Genomic DNA, 18245 nt, shown 5'->3' on the forward strand with positions numbered 1-18245 from the left:
TGGTTGCCTAGGGCTTGCGATAGGAATGAGGATAAATTGTAAATGCACATGAGAGACTTTACTGTGGTGATGAAAATGATCTAAAACTATATTTTCATGACAGTTGCACAATTCAGTAAATTTACTAAAAATCATTGAATTGTACATTTAAAATGGGCAAACGCATGGCATGTAAGTTGCACTTCAATAACGTTGTTTAAAAAACTAACCAAACTAACAGGCTAACAATTACTAGTATTGGAACAGCATGTTGTTGTTAGATGCTGTCAAGTCGGTTCCAACTCATAGTGATCCTTTGTAGGTACACAGAATGAAAAACTGCCCAGTCTTGCACCATCCTCACAGTGGTTGCTATGTTTGAGCCCATTGTTGCAGCCACCATGTCAATCCATTTCATTGAGCATCTTCCTCTTTTTCTCTGAACCTCTACTTTACCAAGTATGATGCCCTTCTCCATAGACTGGTCCCTCCTGATAACTTGTCCAGCTTACGTGAGACAAAGTATTGCCATCTTTGCTTCTTTGGAGGATTCTGGCTGTATTTTTTCCAAGACGGATTTGTTCATTCTTCTGGCAATCCATGGTATATGGCATCAATTCTTCTTCGACCTTCCTTATTCATTACCCAGATTTCGCATGCATATGAGGTGACTGAAGATACCATGGCTTGGGTGAGATGCACCTCAGTCCGCAAAGTAATACCTTTAATTTTTTTTTTTAACACTTTGAAGATGTCTCTTGCAGCAGATTTGCTCAATGTAATGCATCATTTGATTTCTTCACTGTTGCTTCCATAGGCATTGATTGTGGATCCAAATAAAATCAAATCCTTGACAACTTCAAACTTTTCTCTGTTTATTATGATGTTGCTTATTGGTTCAGTTGTGAGGATTTTTGTTTTCTTTATGTTGAAGTGTAATCCATACTGAAGGCCGTGGTCTTTGATCTTCATTAGTAAGTGCTTCAAGTCCTCTTCACTTTCAGCAAGCAAGGTTTTGTCATCTGCATATCGCAGGTTGTTAATGAGTCTTCCTCCAATCCGGATGTCCTCTTCTTCTTCATATAGTCTGGCTTCTTGGATTATTTGCTCAGCATAGAGACTGAATAAGTATGGTGAAAGGATACAATCATGATGCACACGTTTCCTGATTTTAAACTACACAGTATCCCCTTGTCCTGTTCGAATGGCTGCCTCTTGATCTAAATACACAGGGTCCTCATGAACACAATTAAGTGTTCTGGAATTCCCATCATTTGTTATGATTTACACAGTCAAATGCCTTTGCACAGTCAATAACACAGAGGTAAACATCTTTCTGGTATTCTCTGCTTTCAGCCATGATCCATATGGCATTAGCAATGATGCCCCTTGTTCCACATCCTCTTCTGAATCCAGCTTGAGTTTCTGGCAGTTCCCTGTCAATGAGCTGCTGCAACCACTTTTGAATTGTCTTCAGCAAAATTTTACTCCAGTGTGATATTTATGATACTGTTCAATAATTTCTGCATTCTGTTGGATCACTATTCTTTGGAATGGACACAAATATAGATCTCTTCCAGTCAGTTGGCCGTCAATTCCTGGAGCCTTGTTTTTCTCCCATGCCTGCAGTATAGCTTGGACTTCTTCCTTCTATACCATTGGTTCTTGATCATATGCTACTTCCTCAAATGGATGAATGTCAACCAATTCTTTTTGGTACAGTAACTCTGTGTATTCCACACGTCTTCTTTTGATGATTCCTTGGTCATCTAATATTTTGCCCATAGAATCCTTCAATATTGCAACTTAAGGCTTGAATTTTTCCTTCAATTCTTTCAGCTTGAGAAATGCTAAGCGTGTTCTTCTCTTTTGGCTTTCCAACTCCAAGTCTTGGCACATGTGATTATAATACTTTAGTTCGCCTTCTGAAGCTGCACTTTGAAATCTTCTATTCAGCTCTTTTACTTCATTTCTTCCATTTGCTTTATCTACTCTACATTCAAAAGCAAGTTTCAGAGTCGCTTCTGACATCCATCTTATTCTTTTCTACCTTTTTCATGACCTTTTGCTTTTTTTCACGTGTGATGCCCTTGATGTCATCCTACAACTTTTCTGGTCTTCGGTCATTGGTGTTCAGTTTTTCATATCTATTCTTGAGATGGTCTCTAAATTCAGGAGGGATATACACAAGGTTGTACTTTGGCTCTCGTGGACTTATTTTACTTTTCTTCACCTTCAACTTCAACTTGCATATGAGCAATTGATGTTTTGTTCCGCAGTCAGCCCCCAGCCTTATTCTGACTCATGATATTTAGCTTCTTCATCATCTCTTTTCATAGGTGTAGTAGATTTGATCGCTGTGTATTCCATCTGGCAAGGCCCAGGTATACTGTTGCTGTTTATGTTGTTGAAAAAGTTGGGTACATAGAAGAAAGATCGCTAGTTGGAAAATATGGCCTAAGTGATAGAAACGACACCAGAGATCACATGATAGACTTTTTCAAGACCAACAACTTAATCATTGCAAATCACTGGAACAGCACAGAATGCTGTACAGGTTTTTGCTCATATGGATTATCAACCACTCAAAAAGGTAACTAATTAATATGAAGTCCAAGGAAATAAAAAAGGTGGTAATGCTTTTGATTCATGAGCTTCTCCATAAACAATGGCAACATCATAAGCAGGTCCAAGTTCAAAGTTCCAAAAGAGGAAAACCTGAGACACTTTTGCATAATAAAAATTCAAGTAGGGAAAGGGCATTGGGCTAGTCTTAGTTCCATGACATGATAGCCAAATCATCTATGCTGGCCAAACTCTGTTTTTTCAAATGTGAGATGAACTGGGACCTTGCCTTTCCTATGACTTCCCAGAGCTATTGTGAGGACTAAGTAAGACAAATAAAAGAGAAAGTGTTTAATATAATAATTTGTAGACCTTGTTACCGAATATGTTGCTTACGTCTTGCACCCTTTCTTTTCCTCGATTCAAGTGTAGAGATGGAAACAGTCAACCCTATGGACCCATTAAGCTCAAACCCAGGCCACAGAGTCTTGGTTTCTAAGAAAGCTTTGAGACTGCGTTCTACCTGGTCATCGCTTTCAATAGTATCCCACAGTTCTTGCTTTGAAAACAGTAACAGAGTTTTATGAATGGAAATGTCAGGTGGGAATATTGGAGATCCAATATTTGAAACAGCTAAGGGCCAATTGTTGCTGTTAGGTACCTTACTTAGAATTGGTTCTGAATCATAGTGACCCTATGTACTACAGAACAAAATGCTTCCCGGTCCTGGCCATCCTCACAATCATTGCTATGTTTGACCCCCTTGTTGCAGAAAAAGAACATCTAATGACCTCTTTAGAGAAATGTTATCATTAGGTGTATACCTATATAACCAAACTAAATTGCTTTCTAAATGTCAGAAGGTGGGAGAAACAGGGAATAACTTTCTTAAAGTGAGTATGTACTATAGAATATGAACTATGTTTTACATATTTTATTTTCATTTATTCCTATTTTACTGATGAGAAAGCAGAGGCATAAAGTCAAGGCATTGGCCCAAAGTCACACAAAGCTTGGCTTAGACCCCAGGCAGTCTAACCTCTGGGCCCATGCTCTTAACCACTCCACCCTTGACTTAGCTGCCTAGGATGTAGTATAAGCTCTGCTATTGTTTACAGGCATCAACATTTGAAAATATATAAAGCTCTGTACAAATACAGCAAAGTAATTAAGTCTCAAAACAATTTTCTAAAAAGGATTAAAAATGTGGTCACTCCTTTTCAACACAGTATGTATACATAGCAACAGAAATCTTTGAGCAGCTGCATCCCATTAAAAAATTATTAACCCTGAGGAAAATTAAAATACATATATATATATACCCATATGTTATTCTTACCATTTAACATATTAATTTTATAGTTTTGTAGCGAAGTTTATCCGTGAATAGAATCTACCATTGGGTGATAAAGCTACTTATTTCCATGACAGCTTTACAGTTTACTCTTTGGGGAGCGGGATTATCAATGTAAGGGGGAAATAATACCACAGATCTCCTACACAACCCACAGTGCGATGCCCATAGCAACTCTAAAGAGAAAAAGAAACAAAAGGAGGAGATGGTTAATTCATACTCCTGCTTTTCTAAGAAACGAAGCATTAATAGCACAGATTATTAGAAGAGAGTAGAAACACAAGGTGTGAAATGCTTGCCTTTGGAATTATTTCTCTGAGTCTCAGATACCATCTGTGGCACCAACAGCTGTGTGCAGACATCTTCTTTGAAGGTAAAGTTTTCGGGGCTTTGTCGAAAGATCAAAATAACTGTGTTAATACAGTAAATCCATAATTAACCCACAAGAAGGTTGTTGTTGTCATTGTTCCAATCAAGATTACCTATGCTTTATGATACCTAAGCTCATGACCATGAAGATATTTATAAAGTAAGTGTGCAAGGTCACTTGATGATTTCATAATGCTGCCTTTTAGTCTTTAATTCATGTTTCAATCCCACTCTGATAAATCTAAATTGCTCTCAATTTTTACTTTTGTATTTCTTTTCATAGAAATCTCTGTTTTCCTAGTTAAGAATAATTCAAAATCACATTAAACAGCAAAATTCTGCCATGGAAGAAAAAGTTGAAGGGAGATATTTTGATGGCCATAAAGAAATTTCTTCATCGATAACCTGACTACCAAGCAGAAATCTCTCCCATGTCAATCACCAATCCAACAGCTTAATCCTACCCAGAGCCAATGAAAATTTAAATTAGAATTTTTTTTAATTTAACCTGGTGGCCAACTACTTTTATTATAGCTTGATTTTGTAGCACATACTCAAGGGGAATAAGTGAGTCAAACGCTGTGTAAATTAGCACATTTTCATTCCAGAATAAACAGCCTATGGTGGAAGTGATAGAAAAGTAAACGAGAAGACTTCCAAATAACATGGAAACATCACGCCTGTACATATTTATACTCCCTTATAGTACAGCACTGAAATGAGGGTAAAGGCATTAAAAGGTGTAAGTCAACCAGGGTCAAAAACATAGAAGTAAAGGTGCTAAGAGATAACAGTGAATTTTGAAAATGGAGAACAGCTAGAGGAACAGTAAACACCTTGAGAATGTAAAAGATGTTGAAGATGAGGTGCCTATAGCAGGACTGGGTAACAATAACAACAGAAACAATTTATACCTGCAAAACTCTGGGAAGGCTTGGGACCTAGAGACACTAGGAAGGAATAAGGTTCGTGGCTTAAAACAGTGGGAATAATTAAAAGCTTCAAAATGGAATTAATTATTCCCTCTACCCCTGGATCTCTACCTCTGTTCCTTCCTCAATCTCTGCCGGAATACAGACAGCAAATTAAACTCCTAGACAACAAAGCAGAAGGCAAAGATGAGTATCATATTCAAAAGAGAGGAGTTAAGTGAAACTCTGAGTGCTAAATTTTGAGCAACTACTTAGCCAAGGCTTCTTCCCTTGTCCTTTTTTCAGTAACCCAGTGTAGGCAGTAGATGGAAGGCTTATTTCAGGAAAAATTGAATAGCCCCTATAATGAAAGTTACAAATCATGACCAAACTATTTTCCCTTCTTCGATGACTGCCCAATTATAGGCTACATTTCCAACCTTCCTTTGCAGCTAGGAATGGCCAGGCAACTCCATTCTCACCAGAGATTCCAGAACTGATGTATCATGGTGACTGTGCATGACTCCTAGGCGAGGTTAAAGGGGGTCATGCAGCTCCTGCCTGTTCTTCTTTGAACACTTTCTCTGAGAGTCTTCAGCCACCATTTAAGATGTCTGGCTAGCCTGAGGTCTCCATGTGGAGAGACTATATGGAAAGATGACAAAGAGAGAGAGAGAGACAGAGTGATCCGAAGAGTCCCAGCTGTTGCAGCCCCCATCCGTTTGAGTCTTTCCAGTCCAGATGCCAGATATGTGGACAGAGAAGCCTTCCAGACCACCTTGACCCCTGCCAAAATCTGACTATCACAACATAAAAGACCCCAAGTGAGAGCTACCTAGCTGAGCTCATTCACCTTTAGATATGTGCACGAACTTGATGACACTGTTTTGGGGTGGGCTGTTCATCAAATATAGAAATTCCTTGTTCTAGACCAGCTCTATGCCCTTTTTCTTTTCATGAAATAGAACATGGATATGCCTGTAACCCAGACAAGGCAGACAAGGACAATGTTTTTTTCTGGGTGTTGTTGAATAAACAAGATGGAAGAAAACTGGGTGGCCCAATGACACATGGAGCACAGCTTCCAGTCAACCCGGACCACTAACTCTGGGATGTTAACATGAGAGACATAAGAGCTTCTATTGTATTTAAGCCACTGTGTTTGCAGGCATCTATGTTAGAGCACCTTAGCCTTCATCATAAATGATATAGCTCCAAAGAAAAGATCTTTAGGTATTGACAAATATAAATTTTTGAGGAACCTATCCTCCAGTAAAAAGTTAGCTCATCACTCAGAGAAGCTTGACAGTGAAGCCCAACAGCTGAGCCAGGCATGCAGAATGTCCAGTCAATTTTTAGCGCCTCATTCTTAATAATGTGAGACACTGCAGTGATAGCCAATGCTCAGCAGACTTTAGAAGAAAGTTCTCCGTATCTGAGGCTATGCGCGAACAGATAAACGAATATGACAGGAAAAGAGATTCAGAGGAAGCATAAATTGTACAGAGGAGAGAAAAAAATTAACTATCATTAACATCCTCTGACTAAAAAGAAAAAGCACTACATCTATTAAAAAAAAATCAAGATTTAATTTATTTTAAAAAATCACAAAAGTAAACATACTTAGAAATTAAAAATGAAATAACTGAAAATAACACATAAGTCAAAAGAAGGGTTGAAAGATGAAGTAGAAGAAAATTTTTAGAAATCAGAATAAAAATACAAGCAAAAGAAAAACAGGTAAGGATATTTAAAAGTCGTAGATTAGTCACGGAGATCAACCACCTGACTAAAGAGTTTCAGAAAACCAGTTGCCATCGAGACAACTCCCCCTTATGGTAAGCCCATGTGTGTCAGAACAGAACTGTGCTCCAAGAGTTTTCAGTGGCTAATATTTCAAAAGTATATCTTCGTCCAAGGCACCTCTGAGTGACCTCGGACCATCAACTTTTCGGTTAGCAGCCCGGAGTGTTAACCATTTGCAACACACAGGGACTCTAGGCGTTTCAGAGAGAACCGAGAAAACAGAAGGGACAAAATCATATAAGAAAACACATCTCAGGACCAAAAGGCATGATAAAACATATTGAAATAGCCCACCAATATATGGCACCATAAAGGAAAAACAACCCACCTCAAAGCATATCATCATGAAATTTCAGAACTTCATGGATAAAAAGAAGATTCCAGAGAAAAGCAAACAGGTAACACACAAAGGCATGGAATCAGAATAACAGCAAACTTTTCAGTAATAACACTGTAGGCTAGAAAACTGGAGCAAAGGCTTCAAAATTCTGATGGAAAATGCTTTTAAACCTTGAATTCTACACCCAAATTATTAATCGAGTATATGACTAGCACAAAGACCATGTAAGAATTGAAAGAATTCCAGTGTACCCTCTCTTAGGGGTTCTGGAAGATAAGATTCAATAAAATAAGGCAAAATCAAAGAAGAGGAACACAGAAGAGGAGAGAGAATGAAAGGACATTCTAAAGATAACTGAGCAGCAGTCTAGATGGAATCGGGGGACAGAGGGCTGTGGAAACATCTCCCAGAAAAAGAAGCATGATACAGTATTTGAACACTGCTTTATTGTTTCAAAAAATTAATAATGGGCATGTGATATAGCAAGAGGGGCATGTGGGGAAAAACAATAGTAGGTTCAAAGAAGATTAAGCAAAAGGCAAATGAGGCATCTTGGTTGTAGAATTCTCGCTTTCCATCCTGGGGACAGGGTTTGATTCCTGGCCAGCGCTCCTCAGGCGCAGCCATTGCCTGTCCGTCAGTGATGGTTTGCATGTTGCTGTGACGCTCAATAGATTTCTGCAGAGCTTCCAGACTAAGACGAACTGGGAAGAAAGGTCTACTGACCTAATTCCAAAAATCAGACAAAGAAAACCCTATGGATCACACTGGTCTGATCCACAACAAATCATGGGGATAGAGCAGAGCTGGGTGGCATTTCATTCACTTGTACACAGGTCACTCTGAGTTAGGGGCGAATCAACTGCAGCTACCAATGACATCTAAAACCAAAATCTGCACCAGACAGGAGGCAGCAGCAGAATATGCCCTCTTGGCTCAGCAGAGAATAATGTATACACAGAACAATAATATACTACACTGCCCATTGATTTAACCCTTTTGATATAAATATTTTGAAAGATACAGTAAGGAGGAGAGGTAATAAGTACATGAGAGATAAATCGTCAACTAACATAACAGAAAATCAATAGGAAATATCTAATATTCATAAATCAAGAGATAGCAATTATAAGTCTATCACTTAGAAATCTAGAGGTAAATACCAAAATAAACAGCAAAAAGAGTTGAAACTGGCTGCCTCTGTGGAGTCAATCTAGGAGGTGAGATTCACCCATGAGATCTCATTATATGCATTTTAATAATATTTAATTTTTAACAATCTGCATATATTACTTTTAAAAAATGATTGTGAGGTCTTTTTCCCGAGCATGACCAGAAATGGTACTGGAACCACAGCAACATGGCAACATGGACCGTTTATTTCCACATTTACCAGTAAAAACAAGTTGCCATCAAGTCAGACTCTGACTCATGGCGACCATGGGTGTCAGAATAGAATTAAGTTCCATAAGGTTTTCAGTGGCTGTGGACTTTTGGAAGTAGATCGCCAGGTGATTCTTCCAAAGGACCTCTGGGTGGGTTCAAACCGCCAACCTTTTATTTAGTAGGTAAGTACTTAACCCTTCATGCCATCCAGGGACAAACATTTACTGATCTATAATTTTATCTTTGGTTTTCCTTCATTTTATATTCTCTCCTCAATATTTATTTTAAGCTCTTAAATAACAGGGATCATACGTTCTATTGCTTCAATCTTCTCACTTCTCACACTCCCCCCCCAAACACGGACAGACACACACACACACATACACACACACAGATGCACACCAAAAACCAACCCACTGCCGTGGAGTCGATTCCGACTCATAGGGACCCTATAAGACAGAGTAGAACTGCCCCATATGGTTTCCAAGGAGCGCCTGGTAGATTTGAACTGCCGACCCATTGGTTAGCAGCCATACCACTTAACCACTACACCACCAGAGTTTCTCCAGATGCACACAGACACCAAAAAAATAGTGGTTCTCTTCTACAAGTACTTAATGAGCTGGGAATTTTATGCAATAAAGATTTATGTGTAGGTACTTGGAATATCTCAGTGGATAAACTAGGGAAATCTCCCGTCCTTGTGAAGCTTATATTTTAGTGCTATTTAGAAAAAAGAACAGAGCAGAGGAATTATTATAGGTTATTTGGGAAATACAGAGTTTTCCTGACTTATTGCAAGCATTATAAAACTAGACCTTTTGGTCTCTAAGGAAAAATAATTTGAAATTTTAGCAGTAAATTCCATGCCATATATGCCTATGCTTCTTGATATCAGAGAAATAACATCATTCTAAGTTTGTTACACACATGCCTTTAAGATAAATTAATATCCACAGAAGTAACTAAAATGATTTGAATTCATATTCCCAGAGGACATATTTCATGAACTTTTAGCACAGATTTAAAAAAAAAAAAAGCTCTCTCATAAAAAGATTTTATTTTTTCCAAAATTTTTAAACTTTAGAACGTATATTTATCTGTTATATAATTTTGCTTTAAAATACTTTCCACACTGAAACATTATTTAAGATAATTAAATATTAACCTATTTAAGATCTTTTTTCTTATACAATACTATTTTCATGATCTCTCTCTCTCTTTTTTTTTTTTTGCCTTCCAAAAAGATTAATTCCAACCTATCTACTTAGTTCTTAGAACTTCTTAGGTGACTATTCTTCTCCTTTTTATTCACTGGGCAGGAGCTGCTGAAATGAAAACTTACCAAGAGTCTGACATGTAGAAAGAAAGTCTTAGAGCTAAAAAGTCAATGAAATTATTTATGACCATTTATCAATAAAGTATCAAACTTACCTCCTTTTTTTTTATGTCTAAGGAAAAAAGTATACAAAAACCTATAACAAAAAAGCTTGAAAAATATTTCAAACATGAAATTATTATATAACAGTAATAGAAATAATAGCTAACATTTATTGAGTAGCCAGCCATGATGCACAATATATTGTCTTACTTAATTCTCAAAACAATCCTGTGAAATGTTTTATTATTATCCTCAATGGAAGGACAAATAGAGCTCAAAGAAGTGAAATAATTTTCTCCCCTTTAGACAACGAGGATTTGAATGCGGGTCTGCTCATGTACAAAGCCCTGACTCTTTGCACTATGCCAGAGTGGCCTCTTAGGTGACTTAAGACAATTAAAAGAGCCTCTCAGAAAGAGAAATACAGGGGTTTTTTTTGTTTTTGTTTTTTTCTTTCAGACCTTGTTACCTGTAACAACATATGTTTTCCAGCCCTATTATAAACTCCCTTGTAAAATGCTACTTGGGCTGCTGAAAATGTTCTGGAGCTCGGGAGTGGCAATGGCTGCCTGACATTTTGAATGTAGAAATGGCACTGAATCATACACTTTACAACGGTCACAACAGTAAATTTTATGTTATATGTATTTTACTGCAATTTAAATAAATACCCTTCGTTGCCCAAAAGAAAGTACATTATAAACTTATCCTCTGCATATTCAGGTCACAAATTTCAAGCCCACCTCTTCATTTCTAAGGCTACACATAGCTTATATTCCATAAGACAGTCTTTCCAACTGAATTGCCACAAGTTTCCAAGCTCTTCCATTCCCTTCACTGATGGCTTCTGTTATAAAACCCAGTGGTCTTTTCTCACTTCTCATCTACTTGACCTACCGGTGCCAGCACCAACTAACACAGTTTATCCCTCTCTCCCCCATTCCTTCACTAATCTTTCAAGACACCATAACATACCTGGATTTTTCCCACCCTTTCTGGCTGCTTCTCAGTTCCATCTTCCGGTTTCTCCTCACCCTTCCAAACTCTCAATCTTCAGCTTCCCCTCCTCTATCCGTGGACCTCGTCTTCTATCTGCACTGTGCTCATTTCCTAGGCAGCTCATAAATACAAGCCTTTACATTCTCCCTCTTTGTTGATGACTCCTGAGTTTTTATTTCCAGCAAAGATCCTGGTAGCAGGTACATATATCCAGCTGGTCAACATCTCCATATGAATTTAACATGCCCAGTACCCTGGCAGCGTAGTGTTAAGAGCTAGGCTGCTAACCAAAAGGTCGGCAGTTTGAATCCACCAGGTGTTCCTTGGAAATTCTATGGGGCAGTTCTACTTTGTCCTATAGGGTCACTATGAGTCAGGATCGATTCGATGGCAGTGGCTTTTAGTTTGGTTTTGGTTAATACCAAGCTAATGTTCCTCCCGTATCAGCTACTTCACAGTCATTCCCATATTAGATGGCAACTCCCCGCTCTTCCAGTTGCTCAGGGAAAAGCCTGAGTACTACCCTTAACTCCGCCCTTTCCCCCTCATCTCACATCAGTAAATCCTGATGGCTTTATCTTAAATCAGGATCTCTCAGTCTGTGCATTATTGACATTTTGGGCCTGATAATTCTTTGTTGTAGGCGCTGTCCTATGCATTGTAGGATGTTTACTACCATCTCTGGCCTCTAATCACTAGATATCAGTAGCACCCCACATTTCTGACAAAGGAAATTGTCTCCAGACATTGCCAAATGTCCCCTAGGGAAAAAAACCACCTTTGGTTAAGAGCCACAACCATAAGTAAATCTAAAATTGAATCCCTTCTCACCACCATCACTGCCATGACCATGACTGCAACTATTATCATTGTTCCCTTTATTTCTGCAGCCTCCTAATTGGCCTCCCTGGGTCCTCTCTTGCCTTATCTTGGCATATTCTCAAATGAGAAGCCAAGAAAGAGTCTATAAAATCCGAGTAAAAACAAAGTCAGGCACATTACCACTCTCTCAAAACCTTCCAATGTCTTTCTTATCTCACTTAGAATAAAAGCCAAAATCTTATTTTGACTGGTAAGAACTTATCTGAGTTGTTCCTATTATGGATTGAATTGTGCCCCATGAAAATATGTATAGGAACCTACCAGTCACTCCTTGGAAACCCTATGAGGCAGTTCTACTCTGTCCTATAGGGTCGCTATGAGTCAGAATGGACTCAAGAGCAATGGATTTGGGTTTTTTTAGTACCTGGGATATATCCGGTGAAATAGGGTTTTCTTTTGTTATGTTAATGCGATCATACCATTTGAGGGTGGGTCCTAAACCGAATCACTTCTGAATTAAAAAGAGCAGGTTAGACACATATGGAGGAAGACAGACAAGAGACATACACATCCAAAAGCGATGCATCTAAGAGAGAGGCCCATAGAAAGAACTGATATGGCCAAAACCTCGATTTGGATTTTTAGCCTCCAGAGCTGTGAGAGAATAAATTCCCGTTCTTTAAAGCCACCCACTTGTATTTTTTGTTATGGCAGCACTAGGTAACTAAGATGACTGCCATTACCTCTTTGACTTTACCTCCTCTTACTCTCTCCCACGTTCACAGGCTCCGTGGTCTCTTCTCTACTCCTCAACCATGCCCCCATACTCTTGCCTCAGGGCCTGGGCTCTTTTTGTCTCACCATAGGAAAGCTCTTCACTCAGATTTGCTCACAGCTGGCTCCCTCCTTCCTTCAAGTCTTTACTCAAATTCACTTCCTCAGTGAGACATCTCTAGGCCAACCTACCTAAAATTTCACTCTCTCCCTTACTGCTTCATATCTCTCTTCCTTCCCTTAACTTTTCTTCTTAGAACTTATTACTAACTAACATACTGTCTACTTAACTTATTGACCATGTTTATTATCCTGTCCAGGAGGGCAGAGAATCTGTTTTATTCTCAACTATTTTTTCCTATGTGTCTAAAAGAACTCAGTAAGTATTAGTGGAATGAATCAATGTCTTAGAACCAATATTTGAGAATTTTTGATGAAACCACTAGTTATTATGTTTTCAGAGACCATTTCTGTTCATCTCTACAAAGTAGGCAGACATGAATAGTTATCTATTTACCTATAACAACAAAAAACATGTCTTCTTATCTAGTACTCTCACTGACAGGATCCTCCTTTCTTGCCATGGATGACAGATTGCCTGACAATAAATATAGATCAGAGGATCTCATCGCAATGTTAACAGACATTCAACAGCTTTGCCAGATCAATGACACCGCAGTCTACAGCTCAACAGACTCCTGTCAGTTCAGAAATCCTTAGTAACATAATCTATCACTCACTTATTATTCACTAATCCATTGTTTCTACAAAGCTTGGACGCACCTAGAAAAATGCCTCTAATTTGCTTGAGGTTGACTAACATCTAACCTATTGACTCAGGAGGGGAAAAAAAAAACCCAGGGAAACAAAGAGCGTAAGTAGTTGACACTACAATCTAGACTCAAAGAATGGTTTCTAAGTTTCTAAAAAAAATGTATATTTATCTGGCCTCCATAGAAATCTGTTCAAATTACAAATTACGTAGGAACTGAGTTCTTGGATTTGATAGCATACTCCAAAAATGCAGCTAATTTCAACTGCAATACAGCAAAAAATCAAAATTATATTTAATAAATGCATCCATAATTAGGTAACAGATTCTAAGATGCTGTTGTTGTCTTTGAAGGTGATGACCTGTAATTGGTTACCTTGAAAATAATGTTGCCTTCATATTAGCATTATTTATAATAGCAAAAATACTAGACACCCCTGAAACTTCAAGCAATAGGGAAAGAAAAGATAAAGCAATAGAGACTACTTAAATAATTATTGAATAAAACACAAAAGAATGCTATGGAACCATTCAAAGCTGAGGGCTGTCTATATGCACAATCTGTAATGTCCATCATGACATCATTAAATAAAAAAAGCAAGCTGCATGAAAGGATGTTGGGTATGATTCCAGTTACATGAATCAATGTTTGTGTACATATATGTACTATGCAAATTAGATATCTTCAGATCCATCAATCTCCACCATTCTCCACCCTGCTCCCTGCCCAGGAAGCTGGCCTATATAAATACATCAATCAAAGCCAATTGTTGACTTCTGATTGGATCCAGCCAATGTGGACTCTGGAAGGAGAGCTTGGGGCAGGAGAAGAGTGAGCTGGGACATTCATTCCTATGGAACCCTTCTTCTTTATTACTGCAGCTGGTTGTATATCTCTGAAGGCCATGGCATCTGTCAGGCATCCTTGCCATGAAGCTCTCTCTCCAGATTCCAGAAATCACTCTTTCCTTGTCCTACAGGCCTATGAGTCCAAGGGTGGTGCCAACAGTTAATGCACCTAGCTGCTAGCTGAAACGCTGGAGGTTCAAGTTCACCCAGAGACATCACAGAATAAAGGCCTGGTGATCTATTTCTGAAAAATCAGCCATTGAAAACCTTATGGAGCACAGTTCCACTCTGACACACATGGGCTTGCCATGAGCTGGAATCTAACGGACAGCAATTAGTACAAGCCTAGAAACCAAAACACCCAAACCAGTTGCTGTTGAAAACCAAGTAGAACTGGTTTCCATAGGTTTTTCAAGGCTGTGATCTTTTGGAAGCAGTTTGCCATGCCTTTCTTCTGAGGCCCCTCTAGGTGCCTTTTGGTTACTGGTCTAGTACTTAACCATTTGTGCCAGCCAAGGACTCCTGCCTGGCATGGGCTTAGAAGTGGTAAAACTCCCCACTGAAAGGAGCCCAGGGGCCCTGCACAAACCCTTGCTGTGCTCACACATTCCCACTTTTGTAAATAGTCCCTTTATTAAACTCTTCTCTATTCTCTACTTTGAGTGTGCCATTTCTTTCTTGGCAGGACCTAATTAATCTTCATTATATGCGTATGTGTGTGTACTGGGTGTGCTTTATATAAACAAATACATGTACAGAAGTATGTGCAAAGAAATTTCTAAAGGATACACAAGATACTGGATAGAGGAACTCATGGGACTTATACTTTTAATTGTGTGCCTTTAAATTTTTTTCTGCTCTTTAAATTCCTGGCTACCTGCAAGTAAATAAATTATATATCTTTTAAAAACTACATGGAAAAAATACGTATTATCACCTTTTTGCTGGCACTTAAAGAAAGCAGCAATGAAAACCAGGGAATGAGAGTCATGGCATAGATGTTCATCGTGAATAATGCAATGTGTCTGATGGAAAGCATTCTCACTTGTGAAATTTAGTTTGACAGTTATCAGAGAACTCACCCACCGTAGAGTGGGTCTGTGCCATCTTGTTCCAATGACCTACTTACAGAAAAACGGCTTATTTTTAAAACTTGTTTCAAAATAAGCCTATTTTCTTAACACATTTCATTCGTGTTTCAAATTTGCTACTTTCCATTTTTATTGCATTTGGGGGGGAACTTTAGACAGGCGTATAGCCAAATAAATGTGCTTATTTAGATTTGATGAAATGTTTAATCTTTTGTAACTAAAATAAAATAGCCCCATTCACAGAAATGCAACATTGGCTTTAAGAACTGTTTCCAAAGCTTCCTAAAACTACTCCGAGGAAAAAACTACAAATCACTAGCGCAGGGTTAGAGCCTACAATTAAATTAATTTATAGGAGCTTTAACGCAATTAAATTTTCTCCAGACTGTATCTCTAATGGTGCTGGGTTTTTCACTTAATATACTTTGAAGCATAATTCACGTTCATTTTTGCAGTCATTTAAATATTACAAATATCACTTTTATCCATATCTCCACAGTGACACAATATGTGTGCAGTCTCTTTAATTTACAGATGATGAGACCAAAATGAAAACTCTTTGAGGACCGTAGATATTCTACGACATCATATTTTACAGTTCCACTATATTTAGTGTGTAAATTATCTGTTATTTGCAAGAATGGACTCTCGAAACAGTAATACATATTTTAAATGATCTGATTGTGATACTTTAAGAAAATTAAAATCCAGAGCAAAGAAAACCATCAATGATACAAAGAACCAAGATGTTTGGGGGTTCATAATTTGAGTTAATAAATTATTAGGCTTTGAAATTAAATTTTACAGATCTTTCCCACAGTTAAATTAAGGAAATACTGAAAGCAGAACATAAGTTATATCCAAGCTCTCTGAACTTCAGCACAACCTGTTCGTATGCATGAACGATTATATGCGAGGAAGCTAAGTATCTCAAAGTACGTTAAGGTGACTTTAGAGTCACGACTAACGAGCAAAGTTGTGAGGATCATTTTTCATGCTCCAAAATCTAGATATACAGGATCAATGCCAGAAAAGATTTAATAATAAATAGCTAGCCAGTTTGAGCCCTGAAAGAAAGAGACATTCCAAACTGGTCCAAATCGTTTTTAGCTGAGGATGTTAGCTAAATTCAGACGTCGTTTTTGCTACGAACGTGCTGCACAGTGGTGAAATATTTGACAAAGGAGAAGCCCATGTAACTATGGAAATCATATCACATGGAAGGATAACAAGAGCACGGATGGAGGTGACAATTATGCAGGAAGAAAAATCAAACGTAAGATTTATCATAAAGAAGAGTCTATTATTCTCTTCTGGACAGTTCCCACTACTCCACAAATGAGAAGAACAAGAACGGAAAGGATATTCTTCTCATTAATGAAAACAGCACAAAGGAACAACCAGGACATTCCTACCTGGTTTCCAGACGAACTGATGATCCTTTTTGCCTTCCAAATGAGCTGCATGGGACAGTAAGAGAGAAAGGAACAGAAATCGCTTCCTCATGGTCCCCCACACCCAGGGAGTGACAGCCAGATCACCCTTCAGAGACATTCTTCAGATTTTTCAGCCTCTCGGCTTTTCTATTTCTAAAAGAAAAAAGAAAATCAGATAAGTTTCTTCTGTATAGAAATTATAAAATCTCACATTGACTGTTAGAACCTTCAGCGTGATGGTATTACAAATTTTCCCGTTACCATAGAAGGAGAGTACATATAATATTAAAATTTAAGGTTAGCTGCTAATTAGCCATGTTTTCACTCCTTGTTGTTGTTAGGTGCCATTGAATCCGTTCCAACTCATAGCAACCCTATGTACCACAAAACAAAACACTGCCCGGTCCTGCGCTATCCTTACAATCCTTGTTATGCTTGAGCCCACTGCTGCAGCCACTGTCAAGCCATCTTGTTGAGGGTCTTCGTCTTTTTCGCTGACGCTCTACTTTATCAAGCATGATGTCCTTCTCCAGGGACTGATCCCTCCTGACAATGTGTCCAAAGTATGTAAGATGCAGTCTCCCAATCCTTGCTTCTAAGGAGCATTCTGGCTGCACTTCTTCCAAGACATTTCACTCCTTAAAATGCTTCTAAGGAGCATTCTGGCTGCACTTCTTCCAAGACATTTCACTCCTTAGCCATTGAACTTATCTGCAGTTCTTTGGATGCCACATTCCCTTAGACAGTTTGCTTTAATTTTCGTAAGCAGGGTTGAAGATACCTGTCATCTTCCTTCCTTCTACTCAGCCAGGGGAATTGGTGATACGGTGATAGAATTCTTGCCCTTCCATGACGGAAACCTGCATTTGACTCCCAGCCAACACATCACATGTGCAGCCACCACCCATCTGTCAGTGGAGGTTTGCTTGTTACTCTGATGCTGAACAGATTTCAGTAGGGCTTCCAGACTAAGACAGACTAGGAAGAAAGGCCTGGTGATCTACTTCTAAAATCAGTCAGTAAAAACCCTATAGATCGCAATGGTTCAATCAAAAACAATTATGGGGATGGTACAAGACGGGCAGCTTTTCATTCTGTTGTACGTGGGGTCACCATGAGCCAAAGGCCAACTCAACAGCAGCTAATAACAACTGCTCAGCCAAACTTCTTGAGGAGCTCACAATTTGGGGGGTGAGACATACATACACTGCAAAGTTCAAAACTGACAAGGAATGCTATCACAGCAGTATTAAAAAGTGAGATGGAAAGACTAAGGTGGAGAAAATTAGTTCTTCTGTGGTGAGAAAAGAGAGAGGAAAACCTCACACAATGTAATATTTGAGAAGAGCCTTCTGGAAGATAAGTTGCTTGCAGGAGCCAGGAAGTGCATGTCAGGCAGGGAGAAAAGCAA

General features: G+C 38.6%; 1 protein-coding gene across 1 annotated transcript in view; it reads right to left on the minus strand.

Moving 5' to 3' along the window:
• THSD7B (thrombospondin type 1 domain containing 7B) overlaps positions 1-17230 on the minus strand; it is an 826015-nt gene extending 808785 nt beyond the window's left edge. The window contains exon 1 of the mRNA XM_023542986.2: positions 16814-17230. Within this exon, the coding sequence (XP_023398754.2) occupies positions 16814-16952 (139 nt within the window). The 5' untranslated portion in view covers positions 16953-17230. The remainder of the gene's footprint in view (positions 1-16813) is intronic.
• Positions 17231-18245: the final 1015 nt, after the last annotated feature.

The sequence above is a fragment of the Loxodonta africana genome, chromosome 6 (genome assembly GCF_030014295.1).
Source record: "Loxodonta africana isolate mLoxAfr1 chromosome 6, mLoxAfr1.hap2, whole genome shotgun sequence".
Taxonomy (NCBI): Eukaryota; Metazoa; Chordata; class Mammalia; order Proboscidea; family Elephantidae; genus Loxodonta; species Loxodonta africana.